The sequence below is a fragment of the Syngnathus leptorhynchus genome, chromosome 9, assembly GCF_054491065.1.
Source record: "Syngnathus leptorhynchus isolate UIUO chromosome 9, UIUO_Slep, whole genome shotgun sequence".
Taxonomy (NCBI): Eukaryota; Metazoa; Chordata; class Actinopteri; order Syngnathiformes; family Syngnathidae; genus Syngnathus; species Syngnathus leptorhynchus.
In genome coordinates this window covers 6,043,235-6,055,448 of record NC_141203.1, presented here as the reverse complement: position 1 = coordinate 6,055,448, position 12,214 = coordinate 6,043,235, and the positions used below count along the sequence as shown (strand labels likewise).

Below are 12,214 nucleotides of genomic sequence, written 5' to 3'. Positions count from 1 at the left end.
GACGACCCGACAGGTGTGACGGGCAGACGGGACTTAAATACAAGACAGGTAACAAGAGGCAGGTGACTGTGATTGAGGTAACACATGAGGGGAGGGGCGACGCAAACGGAAACCATGGTAACATAGAACCGGGGACGAGTCGTGATACAAGCAAATTGTATTTCCCTCAGCTGCTGATTGAGCTGACTTGAGTTCACTGCCACACGTCAACCAAATGACGGTTCGTAAATCGGAGGTCAGGTCTGATATAACAAAAGGCACCAATCTATATTTCATGTTGTAACTTGAACATTTCAACCCATTCCAACTTGAGATCATTGTAATATGACTTAAGTTACCATTGCACTTTCAGCCGTTTGTATTCATTCTATCGCATTTCTTATTGATAGTTTTTCGACAATCCAGCTCTAATCGGGGAGCTGGTTGGAGGTCTCAGGATGGGCAACATGTGGCAGAACGCAAAACGATTATTAAGGCCGTTGCCACGACATGTTAGTTCTTTACGTTTAGTTTTCCCCAAATCTTCAGGATCTAATTAAGGGGTTTTGGAAAATCAATTTTGAGTTTTTGTGGAAGCGTTTAAGTTGACAAAAATGGCACTACATCAGGGCCAAGGGTTGCTATAGCAACATCAGATGTCCGTAAAACCTGTGAAGCTTCTCCAGCAAATTATCGAACATTTTATTTGACAATTTCTTCACCGCCCACACTGCTATTGTTTCCTATGTTTGACCCGTGTCTGGACAAAGGGGGCCAAACTACTAGTCAGAAGCCATTTTAACCATGAAGCCACCCCGTTAAGAGGTGGCCGTGGCCCTTCCAGTCCACCACAATGAAATTGACTTTTAAAACCACATAATGGAGATCCAATCTCTCTATTGCGCCGTAGCCAGATTGTGTGCATGAAGTGTCATGTTTTCTGTTGCAACTATTGTGAAAGGAAGCTTCTGAAGGTTTTGAGTGGAATGGGGATTTTGAAAGACTCGAGTGTGGCTTGTTGTGAGTGATGACATCATACATTGCTCATCTTCATCTGCTTATTGTGTCTAAGCAGCATGAACTTGGAATAAAGAAGTCCTGATGTCTCATTTGAGAATGCCAAAGTCTAATGACTGTGAAACAGATGTGCAAAAAGTGTACGGAAACCTTTTATTTGGTTAAATAAAAACAACAATCTAATCCTAAGAACAGAGATGTGAAATGGAAATAGGTACAGAGAGGGAACAGCCAATCAAACTGTCAATTGATACATATGAAATATTCAAAAATTTAAAACAATTTCAACTGCTTTTACCTATTTTGATCACTGATGGGAAACAATATGGCAGGGAGGAAATACATACAACTAACGTATTTCACTTACTCTTTATGCTCGGTTTGAACTTTCTGTGCAAGCCTCAAAGACAACAGAAGGGCTGATAAACTTGGGGCAGAAAAACCAAACCAATTCGGAAAAGCAGAAGAACAAGGGGGTTATTTACAAGACGTAGTCCAGCTCGTAGCGGATATACATATTTTTCTCATCGTTGTACACTTGAGGGTAGTGGGCAATGAGTGCATCTTGGGAACCGATGTAGATGGAGTTGTAAATCTTCCAGTAGACGTCGCGCACCTTCCGCGCTGGGTGGAAAAGACCCTAAAAAGGAAAGGTGCAATAAGAGGCGTGATTCTTCTTGATCGGCAGAATTGAACAATTAATTGGTCATTAAATACGTGAGGAATACGCTGATTTAATCGAATTGTTGAACTTCAAATGTAGTGTAAAAGGGGTTCAAGTTGAGGCTTTGTCATACAAAAAGAGCTTAACGTAAGAAGACTTTGCCTGACTGAATACATGTGGGAGGTGTCACACTTTAGTTTTCTGGGCCTCGATATTTTGGGCTATCAGTAGCCTGGAACAGTGACGTCAAGCTGTTTACCTGTAAGCAGTACTGCAGCATGCGGCACGGCCCGATGGCCACCCTCAGGCCTTCCAGGGCGCCCATGACGGCCTGAATGACGTGAGGCGACGTCTCAAACACGTTGGGCCACACGTAGTTTAGCAAATGGTTGAGGGAGTCCTCGCACCCGAAACCGTAAACGCCCAAGGACATGTGCTGAACCACCGCGCTGGCAGTTTGCCTATGGACCAGATCTCTGCAGAAACACATTAACACAGGTTCATCAAAAAATGAGCAACAGATAGTTCTCTGAAAATATTAATAGGCTTCATGACATTAGTAAATGACTCCATCAAAAGGGGGAGTGTATTTATTTCAAGCTTTATGATTTGACGAGTTACCTGTCCATAAGCGCATCCTCAAGCAGCGGCGTGACAGCGTAGATGTAGTCCTTGCCCATCTCGCCAATGTACTCGAACAGGAAGGATAGCGACTTGAGTACGCCGTTCTGCACATTGAGTTCAGGAACGCGGTACTCGTTCATAAGCGCGGGCAGAACGGTGAAGGGCGAACACGTCTCGGCCACGATGGCGATGGCCACGGTGGTGCAGACGCGGTTCTGACGCTCCTGCACTTTCAAGTTGTTGAGCAAAGTGGCCAAGACGTCGTGTGGGCTGAGAAGTGAGAGGATGGCAACACAATTAACCAATCAATCAAAGGATTGGTCATATTTGATCTGTTTGTGCTTGCACTTTTGGGGGTTATCAAATACATTCACAGCATCTTGGACAACCTGTGTTTTGCTGTGCAAGCGGTTTCCATAATGAACGCAATCGCTACTTGTAGCCACTCACCCAATAGCTTTGGCGATGTAGCCAAATGTGTTGACAGTGGCTCTGCGGATGGCCTTTTTGTGAGCCTTGAGAAGTTCCAGCAACTCGAAACAAATCCTCATCCACTCTCTGGCTGACACGTACTCAGCACCCCTGGAATAAATGGACAATCACAAGATGAGATGTGGTTGGTGGTTACTTGCAGTGTGCGGAATGCTTACCTGTCCGCTATCCTGCCCACAAGGTCGATGCAATTTTCCTGCACTTTCTCGTGTCTGTTCTTCAAGATCGGAGTCAAACGAGGGAGAAGGTCTTTGATGGGGGGAGTCATCTTGTGCATGCCTGCAAAAAGGGTGAGGATGGTAAGATTTTTAGACATGATGTATTCAGCAAATGAGGAACAGTGAGATGGTCATGTTTTTTTTAATCGACGCAACTGTCACTAACATGTGGTGACATACCTATAACATTTACAATGGCCTTCAGCGCTCCCAAGATGCTGCCCAGTACTTCAGGGTATTCTTCTCCTAGGTATTCATACAGGACCACACCCAAGTGACCCATCAGCTTTTCCTGCAGATATAAACAAAAACGAGTCATTCATGTCCGGGACATCAACACAATATTATCCTTGTGGCTTTTCAACGTACCTCCTGGCATGTTTTCATGACCACGGCGGTGCGTGAGATGAGGTCAGCAGCTTGCTGACGCACTTTGGCCGACTTGTTGTTGAGACGCCACAGTACCGTACCGCAGATCTGAGGCAGGTAGGGCTTGACGCGCTTGCCGAGGGCGTTAACCACCGTGCCGAAACCGTTGAGCATCACCGAATCCTGCAAAGGAAATTGGATTCCGTGAGTAGAAGTGTATATACACGCGAGTAAATGTTACATGGCTTTTGTGCACACCTCTGTGGTCTGTTCCTGGAAGGCGTACAGGATGCCGTCAATCAACTGCTCCTCCAGCTTGTGGTCGATGTCGGCGGCGCCCAGGTTGCCCATAATCTTCTCGATGGTCTCCATCACCATTTTACGGTACTGCTCTGCCTCGTCTTTCAGGTCGTCCACAATGCGGGAGATAATTTCTGCCGCTCCCACCTTGTTGGCCAGTTCAACGGTGGTGTCCACCAACTGCGATGATTGAAAAACTTTGATTAGTTTTAGCATTAGAAAGCTAGTTGATATCCAGTGAATCCCTGCATTTATGCGGTTTGGCATTTGCAGTTTTTGGGGAACATCATTTTTGTCGAGATCAACAGGAAAGCTTCCCTGTTACTTTCTGCCAACAAAAAATGCTTCCCTGTGCGATGAAAAGGTCTTTATGTTTGTGAGCGCTAACCTGTCTATAGTTACGTCTGTCCAAAGCCATCCTGTGCTGCCAAAAGTGCTTGAAGAAGGGGGGCAGGATCTCAGTCTTGATGTAGTTGGCCTCCACACCATCGGTGCCACAGCACTGCTTCACCACCTACGAGATGAGACGGCAATGCTGATTAGAAGAAGAAAAACTTGAGCTTGTCCCCAACGGGTTGCAGGGTGAGAACAGAGAGGACACGTGTCGGCTCTGCAAATTCTCATGTTGGGAGTTTATCTAGCGAACTACTAGCCCTGATTCAACCACAAACAGGAAGAACAGGCGAGAATGTGTCGCACAGTTGTCTCACAAATCTGCGTGACGCTTGCTCCTTACCTTTAGAACGATCTTTTTCATCTCTTCATCTGGAGACTGGAACTCTCTGATGAGAATTAACATGACTTCTCGGGTGTAGTAGTTGGCGTACTCGGCGTCCATCAAAGGGATCAGGTACCCAATAGCTTTGAGGAAGGCAGCCAAGCCCTGACGTAAAAGAAAAAGAGAAGACAAACATTAAAAAAAAATAATTAACTCACAAATTATTTGTTATTCATTGTCTAGTGCTGCTAGTGTAGCATTCAGACCTCTACTAATAGCAACAGCCCTAAATATTTCTACTGGAGCAACTTTCAGGCTTCATGCTGGGTGCTGCTGATGTTGCAATAGTATGAAAAACAAAACGGCATATGTAATGTTTAGTGTCCATTGACTTACTTTTCCTCTGTGCTGTCTGATACCCTTCCAGAGGGGCTTGAGCACCGAGTCAAAGGATTCGATACCATAGGGTGTTGCGGCTTCGGCCAACGCAGCGATGGCCAGGGCGCTGATGGTCCTCACCTTTTGCTGCTCATCCACCAGACCTGCACCGCCACAGCCAAAGGTTTTGTTAGTTAAGAACACCAAGCCTGTGGTGGGTACTGCGACACACTGATCTTGCTTTAGAACGCCACTGACCGTGCTCAATGATCTCAACCAAGCTGCGCAGGTGAGGAAGGATGGCGCATCCCATAAGGATGGCGATCTGCTGTACGATCTTGATGCCCGTGTGCCTGGCCTGCCATGACTTCTTGCTTTTGCACACGGCTTTGAGGAAGGGTAGCAGGGAGGGGATGCCGAGGGCAGACGCCACCACTGCGAAGGCTCTGGCGGTGGTGTTTCTCACATACTCGTCCATGTTGTCAATGTCGGGACGCATGGTAGAGATCATGGTTGCCAGGCCAGCCGCCTGTGAACACGAGGGGGTTATGCAATCAGGAGGGGTTCAGGGTCTCAATCCAAAGCAGCTTTTCTACACTCCATTGACCATAAGTAATTTTTTGGCTAGCATCCATTATGGCAAATCTGACTCAGGCCTATCAACACGTTTCCATAAGGAGGTAAATATGCATCTGTAAAAAGCTTGATTGTATCCGGCGAGTGCAGGGTGAGAACAGACAAGGCATTCAAGTCAAGTCTGCTAGCTCTCGTGCTGGAGTCAATCTAGCGAACGACTAGCCCTGATCCGACCACCGGACAGGTCGAACAGGCGAGAATGGTTCGCGGAAGGCAAAAAAAAAAAAAAACTCCAGAAATATGTTCAATGTTACCTTTGCCAAGTTGGAAATGATCTCTCTGCCTTCTACTCTGGCGTAGTAGTCCTCATCAATGAGCAGGGGCTCAATCACCACCAGGATCTTGATACAAAAAAAGGACAGTTTGTCACTTTTGCATTGTCCAATTTACTGGGAAAGTTACGAGAGGTGTGAGCGCGTGTCTACCTTGTGTACATAAGGTCGAACAAGGTCGTCAAGTTTGTAGAGAATACGGTCGATGACTTTGACCAGCAAGTGGCGTTCTTGGTCCTCAAGGGTTGGGGACATGAGCAGTGGGAGGATCTGGTTGAACAAAGGTCCTGCTCCAAACTCACGAGCTTTGTCTGTGATCTGACGCAGGGCCGCCTGAAAACCAAAGACAAACAGGGTCAAAAGTCTGCATGCTTTCTTTCTTTATTTCAAAAGTTTAGGGGTGAACAGGGATGAACGAGAGCGGCACCAACCTTTCTCATGGGTGGAGTGCCATTTTTAATCTTCAACAACAGCTTCATGATCTTTCTTTCTTTCTGTTCTTCAGGGCTCAATGTGGACTCATCCACCTCAACCTAACACATTCAGAAATGTTTCATTACCACACAGCCAGGATGAATGGATTACATTTGATGTGATTTACGTGATGTAATTCTCACCAGCAGTTTGTCAAAATACTGGATGTCATCGGGTTTGAGGAAGGGGAGGTTTCCAGAAGGTTGGTCATTCATCTGTTTGGTGGTGCGGTCCTCCACTTGCATGTGGAAGCCAGTCATGCCGCCGATGGGGGTAGGTGTTGCCGAGAGCTTGCGAGCCGGTGTGCGGATGGGCACGTAACCAGCTGGTGGAGGCAACACCTGCATTGAAAGCAATATAAAATTAGGAATGGGTACTGAGACCCGGTACTAAACTAGCCTCGGGGCTAAATTACCAAAGACCCAAAAGTATTGATGAACTTGTTTTCAACTGGAAAATGTGCGGTAGTGACAGAATGGTGCACGGACCTTGTATCCTTCAGGAAACATGGCGTCAAGCTCATCATCTGTGAGAGGTCGGTTTCTCTCATCTATCTCCCGCTCCCACCTCCACGCCTGCAGTTGTTCTGGAGTCATGCTCATCAGGTGACCTGCAATGCCGGAACAAGGGTTATGATGATAAACATCCCCTCTACCTACCAATTTATAGGAAAGCAACAGTCTGACTAGTACTTTACAAATAACATCGGCTACTGACTTTATAAGTCCATCTCACCCCGGGATACTATTTCGCTATGTGAAAGTGTACACGTCTAGTAATATCACACCTTTGCTGGGGTTTGGTGTATAGTGGCTATTATATAAACTTAAAATACTGCTCTGATGTGACAGTATTGTGTAAAAAAGGCTTCATAAGCTTGTGTCATTCATAGTACACCTCAAAGACTAGTAAAAACGATGGTAATAATTTAGAATACATAGCTTTTTTACCAGGTGTTGGGGTAGCCATGTTCATGGCAGGGGTTCCGATTGGGGTCTTTCCAGGAGTCAGCAATGGTGTTGAGGAGCCCATCTGACTAGCGGGTGTTTCATCCCAGCGAGATTTCCTCTTGCTGGCACCTGGAGTCGGAGTGTCACCCACAGACTCATCCCCTCTGTCGGTACGGGGAGTTACAGCCCAGCCACTGCCGTGCCCAGGGGTCTCCCTCTCTGTCTTTGGCGTTTCGTCCCAACGGTTCTTCCGGACGCTTCCCGTGGCTCCGCCGTGGCCCGGTGTGGCGTGACCTGGTGTGTCCCTGCCTGGCGTGGCTGCACCGGCCGGTGTGTGGCTGGGTGTAGGGTCCCACATGCGTGAGCTGGGTGTAGCCCCGGGGGTCTCACTGCCTTTAGGCCGGCCAGGTGTTTCGTCCCATCGGCTGTTTGAAGGTGTGTGCGCCGGAGTGTGTCCCGGAGTCTTGAAATCACAAAAGAAATTGACAATCTGACTTTTGGGAGATTTCCCATGATCAAGTTTATGTGGCAAAACTCACTTCAGCATTGGCATCAGCCTGGTCCCAGCTGGACATCTTTTTGGGGGTCAAATTGGTAGGAGTTTGGTCAGCTGTCTGGTCCCAGCGGCGCTTGCGCTTAGCAGCGGCGGCGGCGGCAGCAGCAGCAGCGGCGGCTTGGCTGGCAGCGGACCCATTGACAGCTTTCAGGTCACCCGACTTGGCCTTCTCTACGAGCTGCAGACGAATTTCTCTCTGCGCAGGAAGTAGTAACAGACAGTTAACACAATAAAAACAACATTGTGGCAAATTGCACATTATTTGCCATACTTCTTCTTTGGACAGGTTCTGCTCTCTCATGACGTCCACATAGGATCTGACCTGTAGCTTGGGGTCCGGTGTTTTGCCTCCTGCGCGAAAGAGCACCAACAAGAACAAAGGACACTCATTAGTGCACGCTCTCGGGACTCGCTTAGGTTATTCACACCAAGCACAAACACAGCCAGCTAACCCTGACTACAAATGTATGTTCCCGTTAAAAAAACAAAACAACAACAGTGAAATCACAGAATATCCAACTGAGTTACAGGTTTACCCTCTCTTACATAGACATAGCATCATAAGAAAAAAACAAGCAGTTATATGGAGAGCAGAGCTTAAGTTTTTGGTGCTTTCTTTTAAGTAGATAGAGCCATCACTGATGCAGAGGGGGTCCTGGGCTGTGCTCTTCAGAATACGTACACTTTCAGTGCCAAGGGTCCTTCTGTAGTCAGACTTCAACCAGCAGAAAAGCAGCCTAGAAAATTTCTCTTTACCATTAGTAACACTTTGGAAAAGGGTTTGAACTCACACACAACAGTATACCACCTGTTTAGCATTGATCTGACACACAAAAAAAGATGGGGGGGAAAGAAATCAAAGTATCTTCTTGGGGGATAAAAAAAAAATTCTTAAATTGATAAAAATGAAGACTTGCTTTTCAAGCTTATCATTAGCCTGCATTAAAAATGACTGTCAGAGCCACTTTTCCTAGACTTAATCATGGTTTACAGAACTAGACATTTATCTTGACTTCCTTTTTGACTAAAAAAGGTAGCAAGTGAAACATAGTCAAGACAAATTGAAGGCAGTTTAAAAAAAAAAAAAAAGTCTTTTAAGAGAACCAAGAGTAGCTCCAGCTGGGTTCAAAGACTAGGAGCAAGTGGACCCTGACCAAAACTGACAAGTGCACAGTTCTCTCTGTGTCCCCCATAACCTACACAGGATGAGTTGCTGCGCCCTTAACAGAGTGCAGTACAGGACTGGCAAAGCAGTACTGCTGTAGGAGAGAAATTAAGGACAGTTAGTATGGGCCTGTGGTATGGTGGCACACAATTTGCTTAGAGAACATATTTCTATTTTACAGAGAGCCTTGTAAAATAAAAATATATTTTTACAACAACAAAGTTTGTACACAGAGCTCTCTTTGCTCTCTTTACATGCAGGCTCCTAACAAGCCTCGCACTACTGGTAATGCTAACGCTATTCCAACACTTCAACTCGCCTTGTGGTCGAAAAGCTTTCCGATTTTTGCTTGTATGTCGCTACGAGGGATGGGCATAATCAATTATAGGTGGATGGACTTATATTTACGTATTCTATTGATTGTGTGGAATTGATGGGTGATTTCTCTTCAAGCAATTAAGTCATAATAGACTGCACTGGAGGGGAAAAGATTTAACTCAACTCGTCTGCTGTCAAATGGTAAACACACCATCATGGTGCTCAAAGCGCTTTACAATGCCCCACATTAAGGCTGTCCCTCAAATCATCCCCAGATGAGAGATCCACTAAAGACCAGTAGACCGCCTGCAAATAAACACCTCTTTACCCTCAGTAAAAATAATAAACGAAGCCCATTTTAGCTGTCACACACTGAGAAAACAGCACCAACCAAGGCACGTAAAAATAATTTGACAACTGCATAGTCCAGGGAGCTACATAGTAAGTAGCCCATTGTGCCACCATGACTATAATGTATAGACATATGATTATTTGCATTTGAGTAAATAAACCTACTCATAGACCTTACATAATGTGATACCTGCATTGAAAAACACTTTAGTACCTTAGCAATTTCGCCCAACAAAAATTAACAAGATAAAAAATGAAAATGTTAATTTCCCTTTAGTTGATCAAGGATTTTTTTTTATAATGCCCACCCCTAATGGCTACATACGGTGCTATGTCATATGCCTCAAAGAGGCTAAGAATAACACAGTGACACTAAATCCATTCAAATTAAAGTCATTTTTGGCGCAAAACCAATCATGGTTATTTTCTAAAGCGATTGCTGAAACCTATGTGGATTGTTCCCTTTTTCTAAGCAGTGGCCAATCAGATACCGTGCCCTCATCAGGCGAATGACGCTCTTGGTTAAACTTCACAGGTTGCTCCACTTTACATCTTGTACAACTGGTGGTCGCACAGGATTGTTAACCCTTCGACTCACACACACAACCCATCTGCTACCCACGTTTGTTAGGCGACTTATCTGATTTTGACATTGGAGCACCTAACCACCTCTCCCACTCAAATGCATGGTAATCCTATTAGTTGTTCAGCTATTTTTGGTGTTTGGCAAATCAAGCATCCTAATCCATCCTACACCTTGCCCAAAAAACTCGATAAGATGTCCAAAATGACTCCGTTTTAGAAAGACAAAAGACAACAACAAAGGATTGACCACAGGGAAGGCGTAGAGTCTGGGAGGCAAGCAACTGCATTGTAGTCGAAGGGTTGAACAGCTACCACACTTGATGATGCACAGAAAAAAGCAAAAACGATAGGGGGAATAATAAAAAGGACCGTGTCATAACGGGGATGGAATAAAGGCCAAATTTACCATCTGCAAAGGGGTCGAGACGCTCTGGCGAGATAATCATCTGCATGCGCCGAGCTTTGTACTCGTCCTCCCGCTCTGCGATCTTCTGTGGACGATGCTCCGCAAATGGATCATACTGCAAAAAAAACAACAAAGTAGCGGACAGGATTAATTTTCATATAAAGAAATGCGATCAGCGTGTCAGGGAGAGTGCTGAGGAGACTAATCATGATCATCTTTGCAAAGTTGCAAAATACTACAAAGTTGTGATGAATAAAATGTTCATTTTATATTTTTGTATATTGTATTCTAACACCGCTTTACAGTGTGCATCCACATCAGTTATCACATACTTGTTCATCTGACTGAGGAATGGCATTGAGAATGGCCACTGGAGCATGGTACCCTTGCTTTTTCTGACCCAACAAACTCGTCGCAGTTTCTTCTTCGTCATCCTGGAAGAAAAAAAAAAACCCATAAGCGTAAACAAAGTTTCAAGACAGCATAAAAATACTACCAGACAAGGAGTGGACCACAAAAACATATTTGTGGATATGTATGCGGGGCTCGCATCTTACTTCTTCCTGTTCGTTGGCAGCGATGGAAGTGACATAGCCGGCAAAACGGCTGTCGCTCCCTCCATAGATTTCTTGGTCAAAGAATCCAGTTGAAACAAGGCCGACTCCCTGATCATCTCCTTCCTCCACCAGATTGGCTTTCATCCCCTGGATCTCGAGGATCTGGGCCTCAATATCTGCACAAAATACGTTAAATGCATAGATGAAATTTAAGCAGCAAACTGTAGCATCAAATAGCAACGACGCTTAGGAGCCAGCGTATCAAATCTCTTAACAACGTGCGGCGTTAGCTGTCGCACTGCTGCATTAACTAGCCTTGATGCTAAAATTAGCACAAACCTTTCATAAAAAATATCTACACGTCTTGTTTTAAAGTATTTGGGCCGAAAGAAATTATTAGCGTGACGCACGTCGACGAATCCATAGCGTCAGAAACAATCACCACCGTGTGGACGGTGTAAAAGGATAAAATGCTAACAAGAGAGCAACCAGCGCCATTATCTAAATCTGGCCGCGTTGCGTTGTAATCCGGCCCGCTGTTTTTCTCGTTTTAAATAAAGAAAAAGTGCATATATTAATGCTATAAATACATATTTGTTCGACAAAGAACATTGTCGTCATGTAAATGTGTTGACTAGCTCAAAACTGCTGCGAATAGATTAATTTCAAAAACGTTTTACCGTCGTGTGTTTTGGCGATCTTCGCCATTTTGGTGGTGGTGGTTGTTCGCGAATGAAACAGGAAGTCGGTAAATGCACCAGTAGAGGAGTTTGTCGCTTCCGTTTTGTTGCCCATCTCCAAAATAAAACCTTTTGTCATCGTTCACTGTGATATTAAAATTTACTAGATACAAATCTGGAATTTGCCACCAAAGTGAATAATAATAATAATAACAATAATAATAATAATAATAATAATAATAATAATAATAATAATAATAATAATAATAATAATAATAATCGCCATCTTAATCATCATCATAATATAATAACTCGTGGCGTGAAATGACTGCAAAGCACTGGGGGGAATTATACGCCCCAATCATTTTTAATAGACAATGTGTCACTAATATGCCAACAGTATCGAGACGTCATTGGTGACATACATGATCAATGAAGAGGCCAAAAAGGTTAAAAGTCCAGTGCACTTGACAGAGTGGCTTATGTTTCACGAGACAACCGGAAC

At 44.8% G+C, this 12,214-nt stretch overlaps 1 protein-coding gene across 2 annotated transcripts; it reads right to left on the bottom strand.

Annotated features, from left to right (window-relative positions):
* Nucleotides 1–1,135: 1,135 nt before the first annotated feature.
* On the bottom strand, nucleotides 1,136–11,799 carry sf3b1 (splicing factor 3b, subunit 1). Of its 2 annotated transcripts, XM_085920450.1 has the most exons (24): nucleotides 11,710–11,799; nucleotides 11,030–11,205; nucleotides 10,805–10,906; nucleotides 10,473–10,587; nucleotides 7,919–7,998; nucleotides 7,631–7,843; nucleotides 7,092–7,554; nucleotides 6,630–6,751; nucleotides 6,285–6,482; nucleotides 6,099–6,200; nucleotides 5,821–6,000; nucleotides 5,650–5,736; nucleotides 5,018–5,288; nucleotides 4,778–4,923; nucleotides 4,400–4,546; nucleotides 4,052–4,177; nucleotides 3,622–3,843; nucleotides 3,364–3,546; nucleotides 3,175–3,286; nucleotides 2,935–3,055; nucleotides 2,735–2,866; nucleotides 2,282–2,554; nucleotides 1,920–2,136; nucleotides 1,136–1,636 (listed from the first exon to the last, which is right to left on the bottom strand). In XM_085920450.1, exons 1-24 carry the CDS (start codon nucleotides 11,735–11,737, stop codon nucleotides 1,478–1,480), a joined length of 3,975 nt encoding a protein of 1,324 aa, XP_085776576.1. In that variant the 5' UTR covers nucleotides 11,738–11,799; the 3' UTR covers nucleotides 1,136–1,477. The 2 variants fall into 2 exon arrangements, with proteins under 2 accessions (XP_085776576.1, XP_085776577.1); XM_085920451.1 differs by lacking the exons at nucleotides 10,473–10,587; nucleotides 10,805–10,906; nucleotides 11,030–11,205; nucleotides 11,710–11,799 and adding an exon at nucleotides 8,330–8,870.
* Nucleotides 11,800–12,214: the final 415 nt, after the last annotated feature.

Coding starts and splice junctions, on each gene's coding strand:
- sf3b1 (XM_085920450.1), bottom strand. CDS start 11,737: ATGGCGAAGATCGCCAAAACACACGACG. Junction 6,752..7,091: donor CATGGCTACCCCAACACCTG/GTAAAAAAGCTA, acceptor CCGGCATTGCAG/GTCACCTGATGAGCATGACT. Junction 4,547..4,777: donor TCAGACAGCACAGAGGAAAA/GTAAGTCAATGG, acceptor CTTTTACGTCAG/GGCTTGGCTGCCTTCCTCAA.